This window comes from Etheostoma cragini, chromosome 11 (genome assembly GCF_013103735.1).
Source record: "Etheostoma cragini isolate CJK2018 chromosome 11, CSU_Ecrag_1.0, whole genome shotgun sequence".
NCBI classification, from domain to species: domain Eukaryota; kingdom Metazoa; phylum Chordata; class Actinopteri; order Perciformes; family Percidae; genus Etheostoma; species Etheostoma cragini.
Window position 1 is genome coordinate 3,741,186 of NC_048417.1, and position 25,462 is coordinate 3,766,647.

Genomic DNA, 25,462 nt, shown 5'->3' on the forward strand with positions numbered 1-25,462 from the left:
ATATAAGACATGTTTTCTGTTATTTCACACTGTTTTGTTTTGTGCATAATTCCACATATGTTCATTCATAGTTTTGATGCCTTCAGTGATCCACAATGTAAATAGTTATAAAAAATAAAGGAAACACATTGAATGAGAAAGTGGTTCCAAAGTTTTGGACTGTGCTGTAGGTGCTCGTATTTGGAGGGGAGAGGAGGCCAGGGCAGGAACTCGATTTCAAAAACCTTTTAGATAAATTGATTGTTTGATTGCTAACGTTAGCTCAAAACGCCATTCAAGTGACAGACTTGTGTTTGATGCTAACTTGTAGCCAGCAGTGAACCAAATTCACTAAGTAGGTCCATTTTTACTGTATTGACATTACAGAAGTCTCTCGTTAGCATCTTGTAGGCTACTTGTTGCAGCGCCGCATACGCGACTCAACAGGAGATGTCTCTTACGTTCTAAAACCAGCCTCTGCAGACTGGACCAGCAGACTTCTGTATTGGCTGTAGTAGCAAAAGGTGTCTGTTAAGTCCTAAAATCAGCCTCTGGAGACTGGACCAGCAGACTTCTCTATTGGCTGTAGTACCAGGAGACGTCTCTTACGTCCTAAAATCAGCCTCTGGAGACTGGACCAGCAGACTACCCTATTGGCTGTAGTACCAGGAGACGTCTCTTACGTCCTAAAATCAGCCTCTGGAGACTGGACCAGCTGAGTTGAAGCAACACCATCAGCTGGTTTGAGTTGAGCTTAGGCGGACCGGTTCAGACTGCTCCAACTTTTCCCTGCGACGTTGTAAAATGGTTTTGAGAATCTTGGCTCTGAACTGGGTTTAAGAAGTTGGATTATTTCCAGTTTCGCCATTAGTGTTTGTCCATGTCAATATTTGTCCACATTTCAGATTTTTTACTAAACCTCCTCTTTCTGTGGCTTTTTTTCCAGGGCAATCAAGGCGTTCCAGGAGGTGCTTTACATCGACCCCGGCTTTTTGAGGAGTAAAGAGATTCACCTAAGACTGGGACTCATGTTTAAAGCCAACACAGACTACGAGTCAAGCCTAAAGGTAATTCTAAAAGGGCTGGTAATAATCTAATTTTGTATAATAGTCATATGGCAGCCCAATATGACTAAACATTATCCAATTGTGATTATTTTAACTGATATTGGCATTGTGATATGATTCAAGGTTTAGTAAAGACTTAAGTGCACGTAGTTGTCGGGGGGTTAAGGCATCATTCCTCAAGAAAATGTTAAGTTAAAAAAAAAAAGATGCATTTTCCCCGTACGTTTTGTGTCTCTTTACGGGGATTGTGTCTCTTTGTAGCTGTGTGGTGTCTTTTGGGTAATTTCAGTTTTCTTCGGGCTTGTTGTGGGTCTGTGATCATTTTGCGTCTCTTACAGGGTTTTTCCATTACATGGTACCTGCTCAACTCAGCCCCGTCCTCCATTTTCCATTGCAAATTAGTACTGCCTCATGCGTGAGGCGAGCGTAGTTGGACGTCATTGCAGGAACCTCAACTAAGACTGAAAGGAGTAGAGTTTTTGCGAGACGAGGATGTACCATGTAGTTCAAAAACGCCATTAGTAGTCAGTTTGTGTCCATTTTGTGGTAGTTTTGAGTCTCTTTTTTTCACATGGTTTTGGCCCGTTATCACCATATCTGTATCTAAATTGTTGGAAAAGCTAAAGCAGATCATACATAACACAGAACTCAAAAAGCTCAAAGATAAAACTTCAATCTGACAAAGTCCAACTACAATCATTAGGTCTGTGAAAAGGCATTTAGTTGCATTCATTCAGCTTCACCATTTTGGACCATTATTCTCTCCATATCTATCCAATTCAATTTTATTTATAGTATAAATTCATAATGAGTTATCTCAAGACACTTTGTAAATTAAAGAGTGGGGTCTAGACCTACTCTATCTGCAAACACCCAACAATTAGCCACTAATAGCTGTGTCTAAAACGTTGGAAAAAGCTAAAGCAGATCATCAATAAATACTCACTCAATAAGCTCAAAGATAAAACGTAAAGCTAAAGAAGTACAACTACAATCATTAGATCTGAGAAAAGGGTTTTATCTGCCTTCACTTAGCTTTGGTGCTTCCCAAAACGTCTCGGGTGCTGCACCAAAACCTTGTAATGGGGAAAAGGGGAAAACCCTGGAAAGGCTCTACGATTTTGGAGGGAATCATAATTTTTGTGTAATTATTCTCATTTTCCTTGCAATATATTATAAGTAAGATAAGTAAAAATAACCTTAACATTGAAGCCTGCAACGTGGACTCATGTTCCATCTAGTCCGGTCTGTATTGTGCACCCGATGCGTAGTCAGAGGAGCCTCCTTCCTGCTGAAACAGACTTGACCTCCTTAGTCCTTAGATTAACAAAGGCTGGCGAGTCATGTGATCCACCCCGTCTGTCTGAGCTAAACCCGTCTGCTATCTGCCGACACCTGTGCACCATTGGCTTCCCAGGCAGTAACGAAGGGCTCTCTGAACGGAGCCTATGGATCTATTGTTGTCTGAGAGTCCTGGTTCCTTTTTAGGGACAAGACTGAAATCTGATGAAAGCTTTGTCCTACTGCAGACATTCTGTCACAGGAGGTTTAAAGAATAAAAAGCACAATGTTGAACCTTGCAGGGCATCGGTTTGCGTCCCGACTCCCAAGCTGTGTGATGAATGGAATTATCCTATTTGTGATTTAGAGAAATATCTCATTATTATTTAATATTCACAATTGAATCACCACCTTTTGACTACGGATGCAAGAGATTAGGAAAATATGCGAAGAGCTTGTTGACTATCACGATAACGACATTATTTACGATATACATCATTTTACTGCTTTTTACACTGCCCCCCTTACACTGCCCCCTTGTGGGTCAAGTACAAAAAGGCAAGCTTCAACAAGCTGCGGGTCACTTATGATGATTGTTTGCGGATTCTACTCAGGAAACCTGGGTGGTGTAGTGCAAGTGAATTATTCTGTTCAAGCAGGAGTTTTTACTTTCTCCGCTTTACTGACGAATTTGATGTATAAATGTATCGGTCGCTTGAATTCTTCTTGTAACTCTGTCATTTTCCATCTGATTGACCCGAGGTTCAGTGCTTTGCGATACCATACTATATACTGGTATAGCTGTCTTATTTAGTTGTTGTCTGTCTTGTGTATCTGTATCTTTTTTGTTGTTGTTGTTGTATTTTATGGACGGTGAGTCTAATAATAAAGGTTATCTGTGTATAAATGAATAGAAAAGTGAACTCAGTTCTGCCGCATTTTGTACTCTGCTAAAATACAACAAAGTGCTTCTTAAATGTAAAACCAACTGAAAATGAGCCTGTTTGGAACGGGCCGATTGCTTGACCTGTGGGGGTGTTGTTGGTGTTGCTTTTGGGGTTCAATTGTACCCTAAAATTACTTACAGAGGGACCCCAACCTACTTCATGTGCAGCTCCCCTGTACGCCCTACTACTAACTTAGTGATTTACCCGACAGAGAACGTTGCAGCTTCAGAATGAAATCACAAAATATAACAATGAAAATGTGGAGTAACCAGACATTAGCCTCATGGCAGTGGGCTACCCCCCCGGCCCGTTCAATCAACCCCTTGAAAAAATAGACACGGAAAAGCGTAGCTTCTTTTTTCCCCCCGCCAACCTTATTCCACACAATAGTCACTATGTTCCTTTCAGCTATCTGCTTGTGCTCCGGGACAGTAAAGAAAAGTTTCCCACCAAATAGGGCTGGGTGATTATTCTTTATCAAACACCTCAAATTTTTATATTACGACAATATTGTATGGTTGACTATTGATGGTTTAACAAAATGTTATTTACGCAGTGAGATTTTTGATAAATATTCTCCAGAAATGATTGAATGACTGAGTGGGTAAAGATAAATAATAGAACAGCTAGAACAGTCAGTCCAGATCACTTTACTGTGATGCATCTTGTAAAGACCAGTGCTATAAAATTGAATAAGACACCCCAAAATTACCCATCAAAATCACCCCAAAGAGCGTTAAATATATATAATTTAATATAAAAATCTAATATTTGAAATTGAATCGGCACCTCTGACCCAGTTTGACAACAGGCAAGCTGAACATTAAGATGCTCAAAGGTAGTGTTTATTGCAAAGCTATTACAGTGGATTGCAAGTGCTCGTAATATTTGTCTACCCTTTCAAACAATTGAAATTCAAAGTGTGTTAGTGTCTAGGAGACGTGTGTGTGTGTGTGTGTGTTTGTGGACGATGCTTGTGGTGGTCCAGTATTGAGCTGAAAGGGGCTGCACGTGCTGCACGTCTTAACTCTGTCTTGGATGTAGTCCTCCCTCTGAGTCCTGGCTCATTTCATTAACACACACACATAGTCACACAATCAGCACAGACACAACACATACACACCAGGGAACTGCAAAATTGGCACACACACACAGAGAGGCAGAATCAGCGCGCACACACACACACACACACACACACACACACAGGCAGAATCAGCACACATGACTGCCCCGGTTATCCACAGGGAGGGGGGGGTGCACGCTTACAGGAGCAGAGATTGAATAAAGGTAGCAGAGGGAGAAATGAGAGAAGGGAATTGGAAAGAGGAAAACAGGAAATGTGTTAGAATAGACACTTTGCTGTATGAATGGAATAAAGAGACAGGTTTTTATGAAGGATGCATGTTCCACGATGCTTCCTCTTCTCTTCTTTCATCCCCCTTTCCCTCGGTGCACATCAGATAGAGGAAGAGACTAAGAGGGAGCAAGTAGAGCTGCAAAAATGAATCAACTAATTGGTTAGTTGTTATTTGATTGGTGTGTTATTTAACGATTTTTATTAATCGGATAATTGGTTGGAGTAATTTTTTAATGTGATTCCAGCTTCTTAAATGTGAACATGTTCTAAACTGTTAGAACATATTGGGACAGTAGACTTATGCCTTTGGGTTGTGGACCAAACAACACATCTGACGAGGTCATCTCGGGCTTTGGGAAACACAGATTCACAATTTTCCATCTTTTCTGAAGATTTTTTAAATTAAAAAACAAAAAAAAACTGTTGGTTGCGCCCGTAGCACCAAGCAATGGACAGATGGCCGACGTTTTTTGAGAATACGTTGTAACCTCATTAGGAGCCTGCAACTGCAATTTTACATATGATTACATACAGCTGGGCGATATGGAGAAAATCAGAAATCTCAATATTTTTGACCGAAGACAAAATGTCTATATTGTAATGTCAATAAAATATCCATATATTGCCCAGCCCTATAACCACACCTAACTCCTCTGCTTTACCCACGATAATCACATTCCATCAGTGGCTGCAAATTTAGCCAATGAGAGAAAAGGAAATGAGATTGCAAGAGTGTGTTTTGTGCGCTGTCTTATGGGTAAAGAAGTGATGAGTTGGCTGCCGTGTAGCCTTAGAGAAGAGCTTTGAGCTGAGAAAGGAGGTGAGAAGCCAGGGGGGAGGGGGGAGGGGGGGTGGCACTGCCTGTTCCAGCTTTGAGGTATTGTGTGTCATCTCTCTGCACTCTCCACTGCAGCTGCCTGCTGAATAGTAATCAGTGACACCAGGATGGGGGGGGGGGGAGAAAGATAGCAGAGAGAGAGAGAGAGGAAGGCGAGACATTGGGAGGGAGGTGGAATACCAAGCTTACAATCCTGCTGTATTATCTGCCTGGTGGCAGAGCAAGTGTGAAAGGGAAGGATAGCAGAGACGGTGGGAGAGATCTGCAGGAGGATGCAGTGGGGTTCCAGGAGGAGACTGATGTGCCAGCAATCTAGGTAACGTGTGTGTGGGTGTGTGTGGGTGTGTGTGTGTGTGGTCTCTGACATTTTAGCATCTGGCTGTGATGAGTACGTCTTGATGTTTTGTGGCTCATAGCTCTGCGTTAAAAGGAGTTTATTCTAGTCAAGTTGTCTGTGTGTGTGTGTGTATATGCACGTGTCAGAGTGTCAAGCTCTTGCGCCCCAGTCTAGATTGCAGATACTGGTATTTTCTAGGGTTCCAGCACATATTCCTCCTAAGAAATCCACCACAGTCGACCGGTGGAGTAGCAGCACCAGCCATACAGTCTGTTCACTAACCGTATGCTATGTGCTTGTGTGCAGTTCCTGGTTTCAGGAGGTGCTAATGTTCAAGAGCTGTGAGCTTTTTTTAACTGACCCAGATAAGAGAAACTGCCGGTGTCTCCTTTAAATGCAGTGTGTCGCGTGTGACTGCATTGGTTCACGGTGCAGCTTTTTATAGAGTAAGCTCAACATAACCTGTCACCTTGAAGCCACCTATGGATGCTTTCAGTGCTCCCTTTACAGATTAACCCGATATGGCACCAAGCTGAGAATTTTAGTATTATGCACACAAGCCACTCAGGTGTCTCTCAGCTGCTGTTGCCAGTGTCTAAATCTGCTCTGGACCTTTTTTGGATACCTAGCGAAACCTACGGTCACACATTCTAGTCCTACCAAACATTTTCCTTGTCTTTTATTGTACATTTGTTTAGCAGTGGAAGTGTTGTTGATCCTGGGGTCCTCAGCTTTTATATGGTATATCTGAATGTTATATCATAGCAAGCAACACATGCACACAAGTTGCTTTGTCTCCGTCGTGGTGCAGGGCATAAAATCCTGCCAAAGATCAATTTCCAAAGGGAAAAAAAGACACATGGCAGTTAATTGACACAGTGCATAAATACTTGCAAAATACACCAGTAGACGTTAATGCTAGTATTAATTTTAAACCACTGCAACCATGTAAACACAGGCACAGGCTTAGAGGGAGGTTATAGAGTTGAGTGGCAGCCCTCAGGGAGTCAGGAGACAGCCAGAAGAGAAGCCCCTGAGGGTTGTGTCTGTAGCTGTGTGAAGTACTCAAGAGTTGATACAGTGGCTTGAATAAGTTTACACACCCATGCTAAAGTTGATTTAAATAGAGGAATAAAAATACATCTTTCGGAAATTGATCTTAATGCCTTAATTAAAAAAAAAAAGGGAAACTTCAACCTTGAAGGACACTGATTTTCCTTGTGACTGAATGATGTATTGTAAATAAATAAATGTTCTTCCTTACAATACAGGGGGCAGAAGTATACATATCCCTAAGTTAAATTCCCTTAGAGGCAGGCAGATTAGTATTTGTAAAGGCCAGTTATTTCATGGATCCAGGATACTACGCATCCTGTTAAGTTCCCTTGGCCTTTGGAATTACACACACACACACACACACACACACACACACACACACACACACACACACACACACACACACATCATAACAACATATCCTTCACCATTCCTAGAGATAGACATGGGACTTTCCACAAGATCATCTCTCAATGCAGATCAAACCAGCTGTTAGGCCAACTGAAATAACAGCATGCCAATCTCTAGGTATGGTGAAGGTATTCATCCACAAATGTCCAAAATATTTTTTTTTATTCCTCTTTTTAATCAACTTAAGTATGGGTGTGTGAACTTATGCAAGCCACTGTATGCTGTATGACCCTGGATCGAGATAGTGGTTCGGAGCATGCCACGCCTCGGCAGCCAGGCTAAGCCTCTGCAGACATCTGTCTTACCCGGCAACTGTCTTTAGTTCACATGAAGGGATAGGAGGCCGTGATTACTGCTGGATATCGGTGTCTCATTTTGAGCACTGTGGCGTCTGATTGGACTTGAGGAAGAAGGGATGACTGGAGCAAGAGGAGTGATCCACAGACGTGTGAATGTCCCGTGTTCAGCCCCATCCAGCTATCTGTGTCCTCACATGTTGCGTTCGAGGTGTGCTGTGGATCTTCCAGTAGGGCCAGGTATCACCACTGAGTTTCCGAATTGATTTTATTTAGATTCACAACGTCCTGATTTGATTTCTGATTTCAATCGATTCAATATGTATTCGATGAGGGATATTTCAGTTACCATACCAGTTTTGCTTGGCTGTGAAAGTGCTTTTCAGAAGTAGGGCTGTAAATTGGACAAGGAACCCTCTAATCTCGGGTTTCATTAAAAGTGTTAATGCCGTTAAGAATTCACCTCAAAGCAGTTACAAAAAGTGCGTTAGTGCGGAGGGTGTGATGTAAAGACAGTATACTTAAACCAAAACTTAGGTGTTTAGTAATCATGTTATTTATTATAACATGGATTCCTTAGATTGTCTCATTTCCTATGATACCAATATCTTCACTGTAGCTTTAAAAAGGAACCTCCTACAAGATTAATCTCAGGAGTTTTTGAATCGATATGGATTATTCAAATTAAGATCGATTTGAATTGGAAAATCCTTTTTTCTTTTTTTGTAAACCCAGCCTACCTTTCAATAAAGGAGATTAGACAGAAGCAAATGTGAATTTCTCCCACCAGCTTCAAGGCTTACAGTGCTTAATGTTATTGGCGATCATTACCAGAAGGGATTAGGTGCTGATGCTATTTTACCCTGCTATCACTTGAGCAACATGAACATACAGACAGTTGATTTTGTCAAATATTAGGTATTTCTGTTCATAATAAATGCCTTTTTCCCCCCTTCTCTGCAGCATTTTCAGCTGGCTTTGATCGACTCTAATCTCTGCACTTTGTCCAAAGCTGAAAGTAAGTACTGTCGCTATAATCACCATGGAAACCAGCCTTACATTGCGGTGTGATTCAATATTAGATTTGATGTACCAGCTTGTCAGCGGTAGACGACACACATTGAAAACGGCACAGGAATATTTCTACTGAGCCATTTCCCCTCTCCATCGTTTCCCCGCTGACTCTGCCCAAGACTGGGGTTGCCAAGGCGACAGCACATTGAGAGAACTGGAAGTGCTTGTGAGCACATTGCACATACACGCTGTGATTTCAGATTACACGTAGTCTGTGGGGAAACTGTCCGACTCCCCCCCCCTCCCATCTGTGCTTCATATTGTTTGCTATCTGTGCCCACTGAGGTCCACGGGGCGACTGTAATATCCCAGATTATGACAAATTAAACTAGAGCTGCAAAGCTTCAACCAACCATTACGTTGGATGCCAACTATTCAATTAATTGGTTTGAGTAATTTGTATGAATGAAAAATCGCTGATTCCAACTTGTCAAATGTCAATATTCTAGTTTTACAACTGGATATCTCCACTTTATTTGTTTTTCAATTGATAAATCAAGAAAATAATTGAGATTTAATTACACCCTTAATCTTATTTTCTCTGCTTTTTCCCACAGTTCAGTTCCACATTGCTCATTTGTATGAGATCCAGGTAAGCAATCAATTACCATTTGTGCTTTAAAATGTAGGGCTGTTTGATGTTATAACAGTGCGTTGCTGTAGAAGCCGGTGTAGGGACGGCTCTGGAGGTTAAAACAAGTTTTGATCCCATTTTCTTGTGAATGTCTTGATTCCTTTTCTGCTCTCTGAGTCTGACCAGGCTTAAAAGAAATCTGTTTAGCTATAACTCCTTTTGAGTGTTATGTCCTTCATAGGCAAGGCAGCTTTATTTGTATAGCACATCTTAGCAACAGGGCAATTCAAACTGCTTTACACAAAAACAGTTACAAAATAAAAATACATCTATAAAGACACTATTTTTTTTAAAGCATCTCAAGAATCAAATATCATAAAATAGCATCTCAAGTTCAAATGTCTCAGGAAATCTGAATATTGTTTGAAGATTGCGGTTTTGTTTTTACATCACACCCTACATTACCGCTCCGTTGAATGTGACTTAAGATATCGCGAAAGCCCGCCACATATCACGCATCGACACATTTGGGCTACAAAAATCAGTTCTTTGATGCATTGCGATTGTCTCTAGAAAGATTCAATGCTCGATTCTGTCAATAATCGATTATTAATAAAAATATATGATTTGCATAATAATTTATGTATTTTTTAAATGTCTTGATTTTTATTTTAAAGTACCTGTCCCTGGGATACGAAATGACCTACAGTATACGTGGATGGAAGATTTTGAGCGTGTCTTCTATCTCTACTATTCAAACCCTCCCGTTCCCGTTGGCGTGACCCTGATTTGAAGGGAGTAATGCACTCCAAAGTGGCCCATAATGAAAGGACACCTCACACAGCAGACAGTCTTCCCCATTACTTCCTGTATACAGTATGTGAAAATGTGACATGCAGAAAAGTGTTAGTCTTCTTCAGCAACAGTAGCAGCATGTCACTCAAAATTATGGTCAGAACTAGACTGTGTAAGCCCCGCCCACTCTGCCGGCGATTTGATTTCTACCTGGCGTGATTGGCAGGGTTAGCACGATGAAGACAGAGAAGCGTCCAAGCAGCTTCTTGTTTACATTCAACATAGCCGCGGCCAGCGAAGCGCAGCAAACCCGCTGAGGCCGCCGTCGCGTCTCCGTCACCCGGACTGTCGGTCTCATTGGTTGAAGGACTTTCCAATGGCGTACAGAGCATAGACTCAATAATGTACAGTCTAGACTGGGGTACAGAGACATTTGAACTATTCCCATTGTTCACACCTCTTGTGCAGAGACAACACAGACTGAGCAGACTCCCTAGACCAATGCTCAGTCTCAAATCCATGAGCTGGGTCTGGTCTGGTGATAGCCAGTATGGGTCTGAACTCCTTGACCTGAGTCTTTATTCCAGTCAGCCTTTACTCATGATGAGTGAATTGAATTGATCAGGAGTCACACAGATATTCAGTCATATCACTGAGTATGTTTTACATGCACACTAATATTCCACTATTCTGAATATGACTGTTTTGAAGATGATTCAGCTCATTTAAATGGAACGTTCCGTTTGGAAAACACTGAATAAAGCTTTTTTCTGAATACATAATTTTCTGATTAAGACATGTGGGATATGCCAGTATTACGCTTTTAGAAGCATTCTTTGGACATGTTTACAACGCATCCAGAATCTGCGTGTCATACAGTTTTTTTTTGTTTTTTTTACCACAGTTTGTAGCAGTTTACGGTCAGCTCTGTGCGTTACTGTGGTTGTTACACACAAACCAGCCAGCCGACAGTTTGCAGGGCTGCGGTAGAAGTGCATGGCCAGAATAAAAATAAAAAAACAGACCACTTTTTAAACATCATGAAAGACTTGGACATCAATAGGTTTTTTGACATCACAATTTCAAGAAGGTGGACACTGTGTTCACACAGTCAAACAAGTCCGCCACTGGTGGACTTGTTTGCAGGGCTGCGGTAGAGATGCATGGCCATCGCCAATAGTGGACAACTTTGAAAAAGTTCTTATTTTGCACGGCTACATGTAAATGGGAATGTTGGAAGACTATTCATTTTAATTAGCCATGTCGTCACCTTAGTCGGAGCATTGTGTTTTTCGGAATAAAGGCAAAAAAACGAAAATCTGTTTTTAAATCGGCTTTAATCGTATGGCCGTACACCGCGTATACACAGCGGTGTACGGTTGTCATGCCAACACCAAATATCTCTGCAACCACCCTGCGTTCTGCACAGGTGGCCAACTTGTACAATGCTTCGTCTCGCCATATAGCCAAAGAACTTAGCTTCTAAACTCTTTGATTTAACAAGCCGGCGTGCAATCAGCCTAGTCTTGTTTCCTTGCTCTCAACCAGTTGATGGAAACACTAGTTTTTCATGTTTGCAACCATTTTAAGAGTTAGTTTCACAATCAGATAGAAACAAGACCTTGGTTTGCCGTCTGGCCCAGGCCTGGCTGGATGACTTGGTAATTAGTCCAAGCAGGAAGCGACCACTAAGAGCCTCTCTACTTTATGTGCCCCATGCGTCAGTGTTTACCCCGAGGTGTCTTTTATTGTGTGCAGACAGGAAGTGTCCAGGACCTGTGTGTATGTGTGTGCACGTGCACCCTCACACACACACTCATGGACTTTTGGAGCTCCAGGGTCTGTGGAGATGGGGCGGCGGGAAGACTGTGTGTGTGTGTGTGTGTGTGTGAGTGTGTTTGTGTGGGCTGATAAGAGCACAGACACACACCTCAACCTATGGGTTCAGACCCAGGGTCAAAAAGGTCGTCACGTTAAAACAAACAGTGCGCTCACCTTCGGACCAGCAGGCTCAGGTTTCATGCAGGACACATGCATCATCCTAAGTGTGCACAAACACATACACTTAAACCTGCCAGACGTGTTGAGTCTGGCCTGTCCTCTTCCACGCTGTCTCTCTCTCTCTCTCTCTCTCTCTCTCTCTCTCTCTCTCTCTCTCTCTCTCTCTCTCTCTCTCTCTCTCTCTCTCTCTCTCTCTCTCTCTCTCTCTCTCTCTCTGGCTAGTCATTACGAGTGTGAGGAGGTCTTAAGACTCTTTGTGTCTGTCCAGATTGAACCATAAAAACACACTGACCCTCCTGTCTGGCTTCAACAACCTCTGTCTCATTCTTCCTCTTCCTCCCCCGCTCCCTCTGCCTGCAGAAGAAGCACAGAGCGGCGAAAGAAGCGTATGAAAGTCTGTTGCAGACGGATAATCTTCCTGCACAGGTGAAGGCGACCACACTGCAACAACTTGGTGAGTGTCCCTTTGCTAATGCTGGCTGCCGCTGTCGTCTCCACACGGATTACTCTGTCTGAAATTTTGCTGTGACCTTTTGGCGTTCTGTATCGGGATCTAGTCTCTACGGCGATGACGTGACCATGCATGCATGCTACTTCAGTGCTCTTTGGGGTGGGATGGGATTACGCTGTGTGCGTTTTTTGACCTTCACGTTTGTATGAGATTTATTTCCACATCTCACACACAAGTTTTCTGCTACTTTCTACCTGTTTTTCAAAGGGGTGTCTGGGACCTTTCTCTCTCTCTCTCTCTTTTCTGTGTGTGTGTGTGTGTGTGTGTGTGTGTGTGTGTGTGTGTGTGTGTGTGTGTGTGTGTGTGTGTGTGTGTGTGTGTGTGTGTGTGTGTGTGTGTGTGTGTGCATGCATTGTTTTCTCTTCTGCCCTTCCCCCCGTGCAGCGTGTAGACACGCATGGCACGTGCACACAAAATGATGATTGTGAGGACTAGATTTAAAAAAATAATCTTGCTAATGAATGTATAGAAACATCCGTATCACTCTGTAGTCCCACTGGGTTGATTGAAGTTTTACTGCAGTGCTAAGTTATCAAAAACTACATTGCAATGGTGAAATGGTGTTTTGATCTTTGTTTGACAGATTTAATAGTGTTTAACTTGTTCACTTGGAATCTGGTGTTGGATCAGTAGACAGGAAAGATAAATTAAGTCACACAATGAACTTTGTCCATGTTATCCTTCAATGATGGAATATTTTTAATTAAACAATGTAACTAAAAACAGAATGGTTACGTCGTGGTTCACGAAGTCCCCGGAGAGCTACAACGCTGTAGGCAGGGTTGGGCATCGTTGGGATTTTAACGATTCCGATTCTAACCTTTTGATTCCAGTTCTTAGTGATTCTGATTCTTTGAAGGGTGGACTTTAGACGGTCACATGCATATTTCACAAATAAGAGGAACGTTTTGTTTTTGATTTAATGGTGGGTTGCAGTTTTATCGTGCTTTTACAACGTAAAATAAAGCCACACTAGAGCGCCGCTTACTGCGCTCCATGGCTGCAACACAACAAGCGCCTGCCGCTACGGAAACCAAAACTTAAAATTGGGAAGTGATGATCGGATTTACAAACCAAAATCCTCCAAACAATTCCAGTAAAGAATCAATTCCACGGGAATGGTATTTTGTTTCAAACGATCCCGAGTAGGAATCTGTTCTCAATGCCCGACCTTAACTGTGGGTTTGGCTCTTCTGTCTCCACATCACATAGAAAGGTTTTTCCAGAGTCGGCTTGCAACAGCAACGTTTACGCATGTCCCTGCATTTGTGTTAAGATATCTATTCTGGTATAGATTTCTCTTTAATCAAGCTTCAAGATCACAGCTGTGAACGTGTGGTGGCAGCCGCGATGTTGGATGTTTCACACATTTTTTTGTGTCAAAAATGCAAAAAAAAAGAAGATATCCATATACCACCCCCCCCCCCCCCCCCCCCCCCCCCCCCCCCCCCCCCCCCCCCCCCCCCTCGGCCAGTCGTAAAAACCATTCCCAGTCTAGCCTGCTGACGTTGTCACGGTGACGTGTGAAGCATGCCACAGGTGTAAGTGTGTGTTTGTGTGTGTGTGTGTGCCCCCCCTTTCTTTTGTCTGCCTCTTTCCTCCCTCTTTGGTTAGAGAGCTGATGACCACCATTTGTTTTGTTTATGAGGCTTCATCCATACTACTAATTTTTCATTTTTATTCAGCGTTTTGAGAGAAAACAAACTCCGTCCACACAAGAGTTTTAGCTCCATCAGCAGAACTGATCTCCGTCTGTATTAACACGTCTGAGTGGACTACATATTCCACACGCCCACTCCCACACACTGGGCATGTTTGTCCTGGTGTAGACAGGAAGCAGATTGTCTGACGTTACTCTGTAAATCTTGGATGTAAAAGTTGAAAAGTAAGAGCAGGGACGTGGCAGCTTGTAGCGAGGACGAAGTGGAACTGTTACTGAAAGGTCTGTACGCTGCCCAGCCGATAAGACTGACTGATGTGCGTCGTTCCAAAGCTCTCTGGAGGTTTCAAACCAAAAGGGGGGGGGGGGGGGGGGGGGGGGGGGGGGCAGCAGCAGAGTTTGCAAATGTTTCCGGCTCAGAAACACTGGAGTAGTGCGGATGCGAGCTGTAAATGTGGAAAAAGATATTTGTTTTTTAAACCAATACGTAGTGGTGTAGACGTAGCGAGAGTCCAGTCCATTTGCACAACAGATGGTGGTCTTACCCGTTTTTTTATTGCACATTGTGTCTTTGGCTTCAGGTACTTGACTGGGCCGGTTTTTTTATATAATTCAACTCCACGCTGCTCTAATTCTGCTGTTGCACGTACTAGCTTCTACTCAGTACCCACGGTGCTACCTTAGGCGCAAGAGGACCACCAGGTGTTTTAGTTTCGAGGTGTTTGATTGTTGGAAGTCTCCCCCCTGATCCTTTGCTCTGTTCTTCCAGGCTGGATGCATCACACGGTGGAGCAGCTGGGGGATAAAGGCACCAAGGACAGCTATGCCATTCAGTGTCTGCAGAAGTCTTTAGAAGCAGACCCAAACTCTGGCCAGTCCTGGTACTTTCTTGGCAGGTAAGACAAACAAGGGTGTGAGTGGTTGTGTGTTTTGCGGGGCTAGCCTCTAACCTGCCAGAGCCTGATTCAAGATTAGACTTTGACTTTGACTTTGACCTTGACTTTAGACAAGGTTTGTTCTACCAAGAAGCCATCTGCCAGCGAGCTATGATGACAGTCTCCACTGCATGAGCTTTTGGTTGGTCGTGATTAGTACCCCGTTGGTCCAATGGAGGCACATCGCGCCTCTCGCCAAATTCTCTTGTTTCTGTGCTATGGAATTGGGTTTATCCTGGGGACACAGAAGCAGGCTGAATGCACACAAGTGTCGGAGCGGACAAACATACAACTCCCCTTGAGGTCCGTGCTGTCGCTTTTATGTGTGAGCAAGGCCCGGCTGTGGAAACGCTGTCCAAATAGATATTTATTTTCCCACTCACAGTCTGTTTCGTGCACATGGTAATATATACAGACAAATACATTAACAGATAACATAAAGACAGGTATATAGACACAGAACCAACCATTTACAACCGTATCATACAAAGTCATTTGGAGGGTTTGTTGGCAGAAGCAACAACACTTCTGACAAGGCGAGTCCTTCTGCACCTCAGAGTCCTGTTACTGTGGCCAAATGGCAGCAGTATAAAGTGTGGATGTACAGAGGGTGATTTGTTTACATGCACACTAATATTCCACTATTATTCTGAATATGACGATATTCCAAATTTGATACAGGCTATGTAAACAGCATATTCTGTTTGTATAATCCGAATAAGGTCTTTTCCCAGAATATAACATTTTCCAATTAAGACACGTGGGATGTTCTGATATTATTCGTTTTTTAGAGACATTCTTTGGACATGAATACTGCTCATCGGATATGCGTCCAACAGGGTTTTTACTGCAGTTTACGGCCTCTTTTCTGCTCAAGGTCGGCTCTGTGCGTTGCCATGGTTGCTGTACACAAACCAACCAGCCGGCAGTTTGCAGGGCTGCGGATCCAATAAGAAGGAGACACTCAGCTACTTCTAAACATTATCAAAGACTTGGACATCCACGGGTTTTTGAACATTTTCAAGCACAGCTGCATTTCATTGGGAATATAAGTGAAATAACTTTCGTTAGCCATGTAAACGGCTTAGTCGGAATATTGTATTTTTTGGAATAAGGGAAAAAACAAAATAACTTGCATATAAATGTAGTCGCAGACAATGGTGAGGGTTGGGCGTCTGATAGCTCTATCGTTCAGGTCTGAGGTGTTGGGTGTAGGGGAGCTGGTCAGTTTGGAGAAGACGTGTGTGTGTGTGTGTGTGTGTGTGTGTGTGTGTGTGTGTGTGTGTGTGTGTGTGTGTGTGTGTGAGAGACCTTGGCGTGGAACGATGTCAGTGTTGTTCTGTTATTCCCTTTTTGCAATAAGCAGTCTGCATAAGACTTCCACCATGTGTTGACGTACAGAATTACCCTTTAATCAGGACTTCAATGTCAGCGCAATGTTTAGAGACGATGTGACCGGCTGGTAACGTTAAAGCTGAAAAGCAGAGCTGCAATTGAACCCTGATCTGACCTGAGCTGGGTGTTGTTAGTGTTAAACACTGCTGCAGGTGTTCATGCACCACTGTTGGTGGTGATTTTACAGAAGGGAAGACTTACTCAGATCATGTATTGCCTTAAAAGTAGAAAAAAAAGAGTGTTGTGGAGTTACAAATAACTTGTCAGCTACAAGTCCTGCATTCAACATCTTCCTTAAGTAATAGTACAAAAGTATTATCAAAATATACTTCAAGTACCAAAAATAGAATTGTACATTATGTAGATTACTATATCGTTTATTGGATTATATTATAATCCAATAAATTGTATTAAATATTACTGATAATTTAAATAAATTGCTTTATTTGATTCAAGTATAACCTACTTGTACGTCATGATTTTCTAGGGTTTAAAAGTTAAACAGATTTGACATTTTTCGCTCATAGTTCTGTTGAAATTGGGATGAAGTTGGCATTGAATTTCAATTGAAATTGTATTAAAAAGGTCTTAAAAGCCTTACATTTAAGTTGGAGGATTCTGGGGTACCCTGTACTAACTACTTTCCCCAAAACCAGTTTTTCCATTTGCATTCGCACAGGCCAAGGGGCCGGAGGAACTGGTAGGAGGGGTAAAGAAGTGATGCAAGCACGCCAACGGTCTTTTAGCGTCGTCACTTGACTTTAGCGCCTCTCACAGTACAACAACAAAGCAGCGTGGAGGATGCCCTCAGAATGTTCCTGTTGTGCCTCGCCTGGATCCTCTTAATGGGGTTTGAACAGCAGCATTTAAAGACTAGACTGGAGTAGTCGACAGAGGAACTACAGAAGACGAAGGCTCCAGTGGAATAGGATCCTCCGCATCGGTTCACTTCTCAGAGTTCAGCATTTCGTCGTAATTCCCGTAATCAAGTAATTATTCAAGAAGTCAATGTTTTCCTGAAACAGATGTCATGGCTTCTAAAGATGGCACGCTCTGGGGGCGTGACTTATAAACCAATCAACGTAGACCTAGGTAAAAAGGGTGAAGACCCAGCCCTGAAGTAGGAGCTGAAAGAGTTACACGGACTGTGGTCAGAGGAACTTAATAATCCCCAAACTGGTCCAGTCGGAACACGAGAAGAAAAGGTTTCTATGAACGTTATGTTAAAAAAGGCTATTGTGGGGCCGCAATTTCTGCTGCAAATTTGCGTCTGTGGGCTTGAGTGGGCGTACAAAATCAGGTTCCAAAGCTTTAACACTGTAGCTGTAACATCCTGGTGTGTTGTGGACAACAGTTACACAATAATGTGGCGCAAGTGTTTTTATGTAAAGTAGCTTGACATGGGGTACTGCCCGTTGTTGGGTGTAAGGGGTTGTAGTTGAAAACCTGATAGAGGACGTATTTTATAGTTTATTTGCTTTACTTGTGAGCAGATGTTGTACTAACCTTTTGTCTCATTTCTCATGCCTTTTCTTTTCCTTTGTCCATCTTCTCCCCTCCAGGTGCTACTCCAGTATTGGGAAGGTGCAGGATGCCTTCATCTCTTACCGTCAGTCCATCGATAAGTCGGAGGCCAGTGCTGACACCTGGTGCTCCATAGGGTAAAAACTTGCCCTGAACATTATTTTTTATTTTATTTTTTTAAGATGATTTTTTGGGGCTTTTCCGCCTTGAATTTTTTGGACAGTTAAGTGAGAAAGGGGACATAAAGGGTGAGAGACGTGCAGGAAATTGTTCTCACACTGAGCCAACCTGGCCACGTCCTGAACAGTATAAGTATGCTGAAAAGATTACAAGGATCTTGACTTCTGTCATCATCTGGGAGTTTCAGAGAGATGGAGAAATAGCTGATTTATAACCGTAAAACGCCACAGGGAGGTTCAGCAGCTGGAGAGTGACCGAGGACATAAGCAGCGGGTGGATAACCGAGCAGAACTTCTCAAAATTGAGAAAGAATCTATAAACAAATGTATGAAGTTTGGGTTATGTCCTTGGAGATTTGGGAATTCTCAAAAAGATGAATCCTGGAAGATGGCGAGAGAGAAGGGATGTCACGATGCATCTTGAATCTGTTAAAAAAATCTATATAAAAGGTGTGAAGATGACAGGTTGAGATGAAAAAGAGAGAATCTAATTGCAATTTTAAAACCTCCTAGGATGTAATCTAGTTAAAAATGTCACTGGTTTGACTTCAGATGCTAATACGTCTTCTTAGTTTATTTCTTTTCAATGTATTTAGTTATTTTGATGAAAGATTTGTTTAAATAATAATTTTTTTAATTTTAATATAAAAGACAATTTCATTTGCGCTTTTAAAATGAGCACACATCCGTTTTGCACAGTTTATATAAATAAAGGAACACTTATCATTTGTCTGCAGATATATTTAGCTTTTCTTTTTTTCATCCTGTATCTGCCTCCAGGGTGCTCTACCAGCAGCAGAACCAGCCTATGGATGCACTGCAGGCCTACATCTGCGCTGTTCAACTGGACCACAGCCACGCGGCCGCCTGGATGGACCTGGGCACCCTCTACGAATCCTGCGGGCAGCCGCACGACGCTATTAAGTGCTACATCAATGCTACGCGCAGCAAAGCATGCCTCAACACTGCTGCACTCACGCAACGCATTAAGCTGCTGCAGGTAGGCCTTCTGGCTTTCAGACTGGGAACACCTATCAGCCAGCTCCCTTTGTTTGTTAAATGTTGTGCAGTATGTTGCTGTGTGTGTGTTTGTGTGTGTGTGTATGTGTGGGTGGGTGTGTGTGTGAGTGTGTGTATTGAAGTGCTGTGTTCATTGCCAGGCATAGAGAGGCAAAGTCCCTCCCCTATCGGGGATGGGAAATATGTAAAGTGTGAAATAATGTGTGAATATGTAGTGATCGAGAGAAACAAATCCTTTGTTTTGTCCCGTTTTAAATTGAGCCATAAATTACACATGCATTGTTTGTCAATTTTAAAATGTCATTTAGCAAGTCAAGGAGTCACAAGTTGTCATAAAACTTGGTCAACGTCTCTTGGATGCTACAGTGTCTGTGTATTTTGTACCTGGATGTAACGTTACTCACGCGAGCAGCCGGCGTCTTGATCGGTCTTTCTCTCCCCTGCTGATAAAGACGTGGGATAAAACATCAGTGGAACACAGCCACGTTGGTAGTAGGCCTGCACAACTGGATTCACCCTGTTCACCATTTAATTTTTAAATGAATTTGACTTTGATTGTCATTTAATTTTACAAGCTGAATGCACCACAAACGCTACTACTTTCTTCTTTAAACAGGCTTTATAAAACAGGTTTTAAAGTGCTCCCAAGCGCTGCAATGCTCTCCCTTCTCTTCACTGAAGCCTTGTGGTAATGAGCAATGTGCTACAGGTGCCAAAAAAATCCTTTTGGTTAAAATGATCAAGTAAATGTCTGAGTTTTCGTCTTTGTCAACGTCTTTCATAAAGGAAATATCTTTCCGACCGTGACATTTCCCGTAGACGTATCGTTTCCAACTGGGAACCCAGAAATTCTGACATTTCATGTAGAACTGAACACAACAACAGTCCGTGCCCCTCGCCCGGCATCATGGCGGTACCCAAAGTCAGAAGAAAGCAGCAGAGTCCTATTTGATCATGACTGTCAGATAAAAGCAAGTGTCTTACAGTGGAAGGTGGTAAATATGTGGACAGTTTATTTCAGGGAAACATCCCAGGTATTTGAAAGTAGCAACACGAGGAGACTAAACTAGCTTAGCTTGACAAGGTAAAGAGGATGTGTACACAACTGTGTGAGTCAAGGGACTTCAAAAAGTTCAACACTTTACTAAAACCAAAGTTCAAAACACCTGTTGTCTGTCTCCTTTAGTCTGTTGACGTCTGTCTCCTTTAGTCTGTTGACGTCTGTCTCCTTTAGTCTGTTGATATGTCTCCTTTAGTCTGTTGATATGTCTCCTTTAGTCTGTTGATATGTCTCCTTTAGTCTGTTGACGTCTGTTGACGTCTGTCTCCTTTAGTCTGTTGACGTTTGTCTCCTCTCGTCTGTTGACGTCTGTCTCCTTTAGTCTGTTGACGTTTGTCTCCTCTAGTCTGTTGACGTCTGTCTCCTTTAGTCTGTTGACGTCTGTCTCCTCTAGTCTGTTGACGTCTGTCTCCTCTAGTCTGTTGACGTCTGTCTCCTCTAGTCTGTTGACGTCTGTCTCCTTTAGTCTGTTGAAGTCTGTCTCCTCTAGTCTGTTGACGTCTGTCTCCTCTAGTCTGTTGACGTCTGTTGACGTCTGTCTCCTTTAGTCTGTTGACGTTTGTCTCCTCTAGTCTGTTGACGTCTGTCTCCTTTAGTCTGTTGTGTTTGAACACGTCAAACACATTCTGCTCTTACTGCTGTGTCTTGTGTTGACTGTTTACATATCTAATATATCTAATGTATCACATTACATATCTAATATGTCATATTACATATCTAATATATCTAATATATTACATATCTAACATATCTAATATCTGTGCTAATCATATGTACATTGTTGGTACTGGTGTTATTGTTGAATGCATTGTGAATACATATTTCTAAAATTGTAAGATGTTTCAGTTATTACATCATGCTTTTTCTGACCTTTTCGAATCCCCCGACTAATAACCCATATAACAAAAAACAATAACAGAATAAAAACTAAAACTAAGCATTTTCAAAAAATAAAAACTAAACTACACTAGCAAACCCAATTTAACACTTATTAAAACCAAACTGAATTTGAAAACAAAAATTCAAAACAAAATACAAATAAAAACTAATGAAAAATGCACTTCTATAATAACCTTGGTTTGGCGCTGCCAGTATGTTTTGTTTTGTCATGGTCCAAAAAAATTGTGGCAGAGAATCGCGATGTCAGTTCTAACAAAAAAATAAATCGTGATTTGTATTTTTCCCCGAATCGTGCAGGCCTAGTTGGTAGTTAGCTAGTTAACAAGCTGAGCAGCAACCACGGCAACAGAAATTATGTGATGTATGAGGCTAAGGGTCTCGCTCACTTAGCGGTTTCACACAAAACTAAGCGGCGCTACGACAAACTGAGACTTTCTTCACTTGCTAAATGATCTTCTAAATTGACAATTATCAGATGTGTAATCCATGGCTCAATTCAAACAGGATTGAAAAACTATTTCTCTCCTTGTTACCTTTCAGAGATATTGTTTTCCAAAATAAGGTTCCAGGACCGGGGAGGGACGTCGCCTCTCTATTGCCGAAGCAACCAGCTTCTAAAAACAATCGCATATTGTGCTTTTGTCATTTTGATTTTCGACCACTGAGATATGAATAATGATTCATATTTGTGTGTGAAACACATTTTTTTCTCACTTGTAATTGTAAAAGCATACCTTCATGGCATTGAACATTTCTGCTCTATTTCTGTATACACTTACCTCAAACTCTGCCTTATAAGTAAGCAGCAGTCTTTGTAGTGACTTTCTTGTTATACCCAAGTCCAGCACTAAAGTTTGTGTCTTACACAATTTCTCCTAGGCTCAGTTGTGTAACCTACAGCCAGATAGTCTGCAGAATAAGAGTAAAATGCTTCCTAGTATTGAGGAGGCGTGGAGCCTCCCCATTCCTGCTGAGCTCACGTCCAGGCAGGGGGCCTTGAACACTGCACAGGCACAGCAGGTGAGATCCACTTTATCCAAGAGACCACAGCCTCTGGGAAATTACTTGAACAATAAAGTTATGAGGACTATGAAAGCTGAAGGCCTTGCTCTGATACTTTCAGGTGTTTTATCGATAATCGTTTCAAATTGGGATGTCTCCGATGAACCGATTAGCCGTAGACCGACAATGAGAATTTTTGACCCCTCGACACAATCAGTTGAAAACATTACTAAAACAAAACATTTCTGTACTCCTAGTTAACTTGCTTGTGCTAACTTTGCACAATTGCGTTCAGGGTCCAAAATTAGCACCATCTACCACCCAAACGCTGGTAAAATATGCAAGTGGCTGGTAGATTTGCTTCACTCACCAGCCAACAAAACAATGGGAAAACTTTAAACCCTGAGGCCAATCGGCCTGTGGACCCCTAAAAAAAACAAACAAGTTTGTTTTGGACCGTGCTGCCCTTTTTTCTGCTCGTGGCACTCTGCTAGACAGCGCTCACAGCGGAGAGCTACTCAACGCATGCCACTATATCGATGAGGACCGGCGGGTTAAATCGGCCGCCCTACACACAGAGTATGCCAGGCAAGGGGTTCTAGAAAAGTCCATGAAGCCAGCATGTGTCCACGACACTTCACGGGACACTGTGGCTGTGCGAGTGGTACAAGTCCGCAGCTGTCTATGGACAATTTGTCAGAGTAGCACAAAAGGGTTGACTGCGACTCAGTTGCGTGCATGTCGGTTAACGATTAATGATCAGTTAATGAAAGTCTGCTATCGGTCAGAAAAAAACCTCTAAATTAGCATCCCTAGATTCCAATATCCTGGTTTGCATCCGCGGTAAAAGAGATTTCAGTCTGAAGGAATTGGAGCAAGGCCCGTATTGCAATAATCTAATTACCAGAGTGTAGTTGACCTTCATTGGGCCTCTCTGTGTCACATGAAATTATTAGGCAACGCTTGGCGTCTTTTGCAGTCGTTACAAACTGGAGAGCTCAACATGCATGCTTAATGCTATTTAGTAGTGTGAATATATTTTGTGTCATGTATTTGACACTCGTATCTAAATTTTTCTTTTTTAGTATTTATTGAAACTGGCAAATACTATCAAGTTCTTTGGAATTGAAGCAAAACGTAGTATATTAGATCTGAAGGCTGACCCCCACCACCTACACATCAGTTTTATTTAGTCCTCTTATTTTCCTCGTCTGATCTGTTTTCACACAGTTTTGTCTATTATAATCTTTACCATTGGCATCATCCTCTTTTGGCTACAAATAACATCACGTCCATCATTAGCACTTGCTTGATTTGCACTAAATTGCCAAATAGAGAAACAGAAGTAGCGGAAATGTAGCTTTAAATAAAATCACATTTTTAGCTCATTTAATTGCTCCAGCTGTGATTGAGTAAATGTGAATGTAAACATTTTGGATGTTGCAACCCATCTTTGAGTTTTGAGAATGTGTAAATGGACTTGTGAGAAACCAAAACATAAAAAACATGGTCTGCATGTCCAAACAACCCTCCACTAATGCAATGTATGTTGCATTAACCCACATGTAAATCACAGCATGAGCACTCTGATTATGGCCTTAATTGATCTCTTGTATTAAGGCGATATAACACAAACCCTTTTTCTTAATCAGAGTATTGTCATGCATGCAGTATTTAAATGCACAAATTGTTGTGCATGTAATTGTTGTATGAAGTTGATCATCAGGTATCATTGTGCAAAAAAGTTTGGATTTGTAGCTGTTTGTCTCCTTTTTGAAACAGGCTCGCTGTGAGCTGTAGTTTATTTGAACTGGAGAACTTGGAAGAAGCTTTGGTTTTTATTGTGAGTCCAGCGTTTCCTCACAAGTTGTGTCTCTGTGCCGGGCTTTCTAGGCCTGTAAGGGGGAGGGGGGCCAGTCGGCCAGCAATCACACAGACCCACAGGCCAGTCCTGCCAAGAGGAAACGCACTGCCAGCCCAGCTAAGGTACAGCTTACAACATTAACATGTACTACACCGCGGGACAAGGGAGAGCTCGAAGCCATGGTCCACATTGTTTTGGTCTCACTTACAGGGCGTTGCAGACTCGTGGGCAATCAGCTCCAATCAACAGCAGATCCCCAGCTGGTACCTAACGCCCCAGAAACTTCAGGTAGGAAAATGTCTTTTTTTTTTTTTATGGATAACATTACTGGTTACAGCTTTAGTGCTTCACTATTTGATATTAATGAACGGCCGTTATGAAAGCCATTACCAAACGACTTTGCTACAAAGCTAATTAAGACTGTCAGCTCGGCGGGCGGGGGGGGCGTGCACAGTCACAGAAGGCCTGTATCATGTGGATACACCAACAGTTGTGTTGTCATGACTTAGAATTCCTCATGGGGCGACAGAAACTAAGCACTATAGATTTAAGGGCTGGGTTCAAATAGATAGATTTTCCGATTCAAAACGATTCCAAAAGAGGAGAATCTGAAACACACACCACAGAATAGAAACATACATACTAAAAGCAAGTGTAATAATAATCAAATGCAGACATTAGGTCAGACTCAGAGGAACAGACACAGAGCTGTAAACAAGCCAAAGTATCGCACTTTTGAATTGATGAACTTTATCGGTTATCAGGCAAATAAAACGCTGATACAGATAATCTGCAAACTGCCAAAAATCAGCCAGATAACGGGCCAGGGCCGATAAATCCGTCTCTCCCTAGAAACATTCCTACCAAATCAGATATGTTTTTGTGGCTTGTGGTCCAGAGGTAAAAAAAAAACTTTATTAAAAGCGTAGAAAGCCAATGTGAACCCGCTCAATACATCAAAATATATTTTTTTTTAATTGGCTGACACTGGAGATTTTGCATCCCTTCAAGGTCTTCTCTGTTATCGTGAGCCCAGTTTGATAGTAACGATACCTTTTAAATTGTGTTTTTGCGGGTGGGCGTGCAAAGAACGAGGCAGAGAGAGATGCAACAGGTCTTGAACCAGGGATGTTGTTGTTTATTCGTGCCATCTTAACCCCTAAATAAATTAATACAACCCTGTTAAATATGCAGCATTTGGATCACTTGCGGACCAACCGAGCAAACCTCAAGCCCCCCCAGGTGCAGATGCTGGAGCAGCTGGAGAACCAGTTCTCTCTCATGCAGCAGCATCAGCAGCAGCAGGTACAAACATGTAACTTTGATTATATAGCTCAACAGTGTGGTTCCGAAGGTGTAATTCATTCATTTTCTCCATAAGGATTTTAATTATTAGAAG

At 42.2% G+C, this 25,462-nt stretch overlaps 1 protein-coding gene across 5 annotated transcripts in view; it reads left to right on the plus strand.

Moving 5' to 3' along the window:
* Positions 1–25,462, plus strand: part of kdm6a (lysine (K)-specific demethylase 6A) — a 51,678-nt gene that overhangs the window by 12,956 nt on the left and 13,260 nt on the right. For 4 of the 5 annotated variants that reach the window (XM_034885818.1, XM_034885820.1, XM_034885819.1 and 1 more), the window contains 11 exons: positions 926–1,046; positions 8,533–8,587; positions 9,201–9,235; positions 12,374–12,467; positions 14,954–15,080; positions 18,077–18,175; positions 18,998–19,217; positions 22,077–22,217; positions 24,093–24,185; positions 24,274–24,351; positions 25,258–25,368. In XM_034885818.1, coding sequence (XP_034741709.1) covers positions 926–1,046; positions 8,533–8,587; positions 9,201–9,235; positions 12,374–12,467; positions 14,954–15,080; positions 18,077–18,175; positions 18,998–19,217; positions 22,077–22,217; positions 24,093–24,185; positions 24,274–24,351; positions 25,258–25,368 — 1,174 coding nt within the window. Of the gene's footprint in view, positions 1–925; positions 1,047–5,575; positions 5,786–8,532; positions 8,588–9,200; positions 9,236–12,373; positions 12,468–14,953; positions 15,081–18,076; positions 18,176–18,997; positions 19,218–22,076; positions 22,218–24,092; positions 24,186–24,273; positions 24,352–25,257; positions 25,369–25,462 lie in introns of those variants that run through there. The other variant, XM_034885823.1, reaches the window with a different exon arrangement.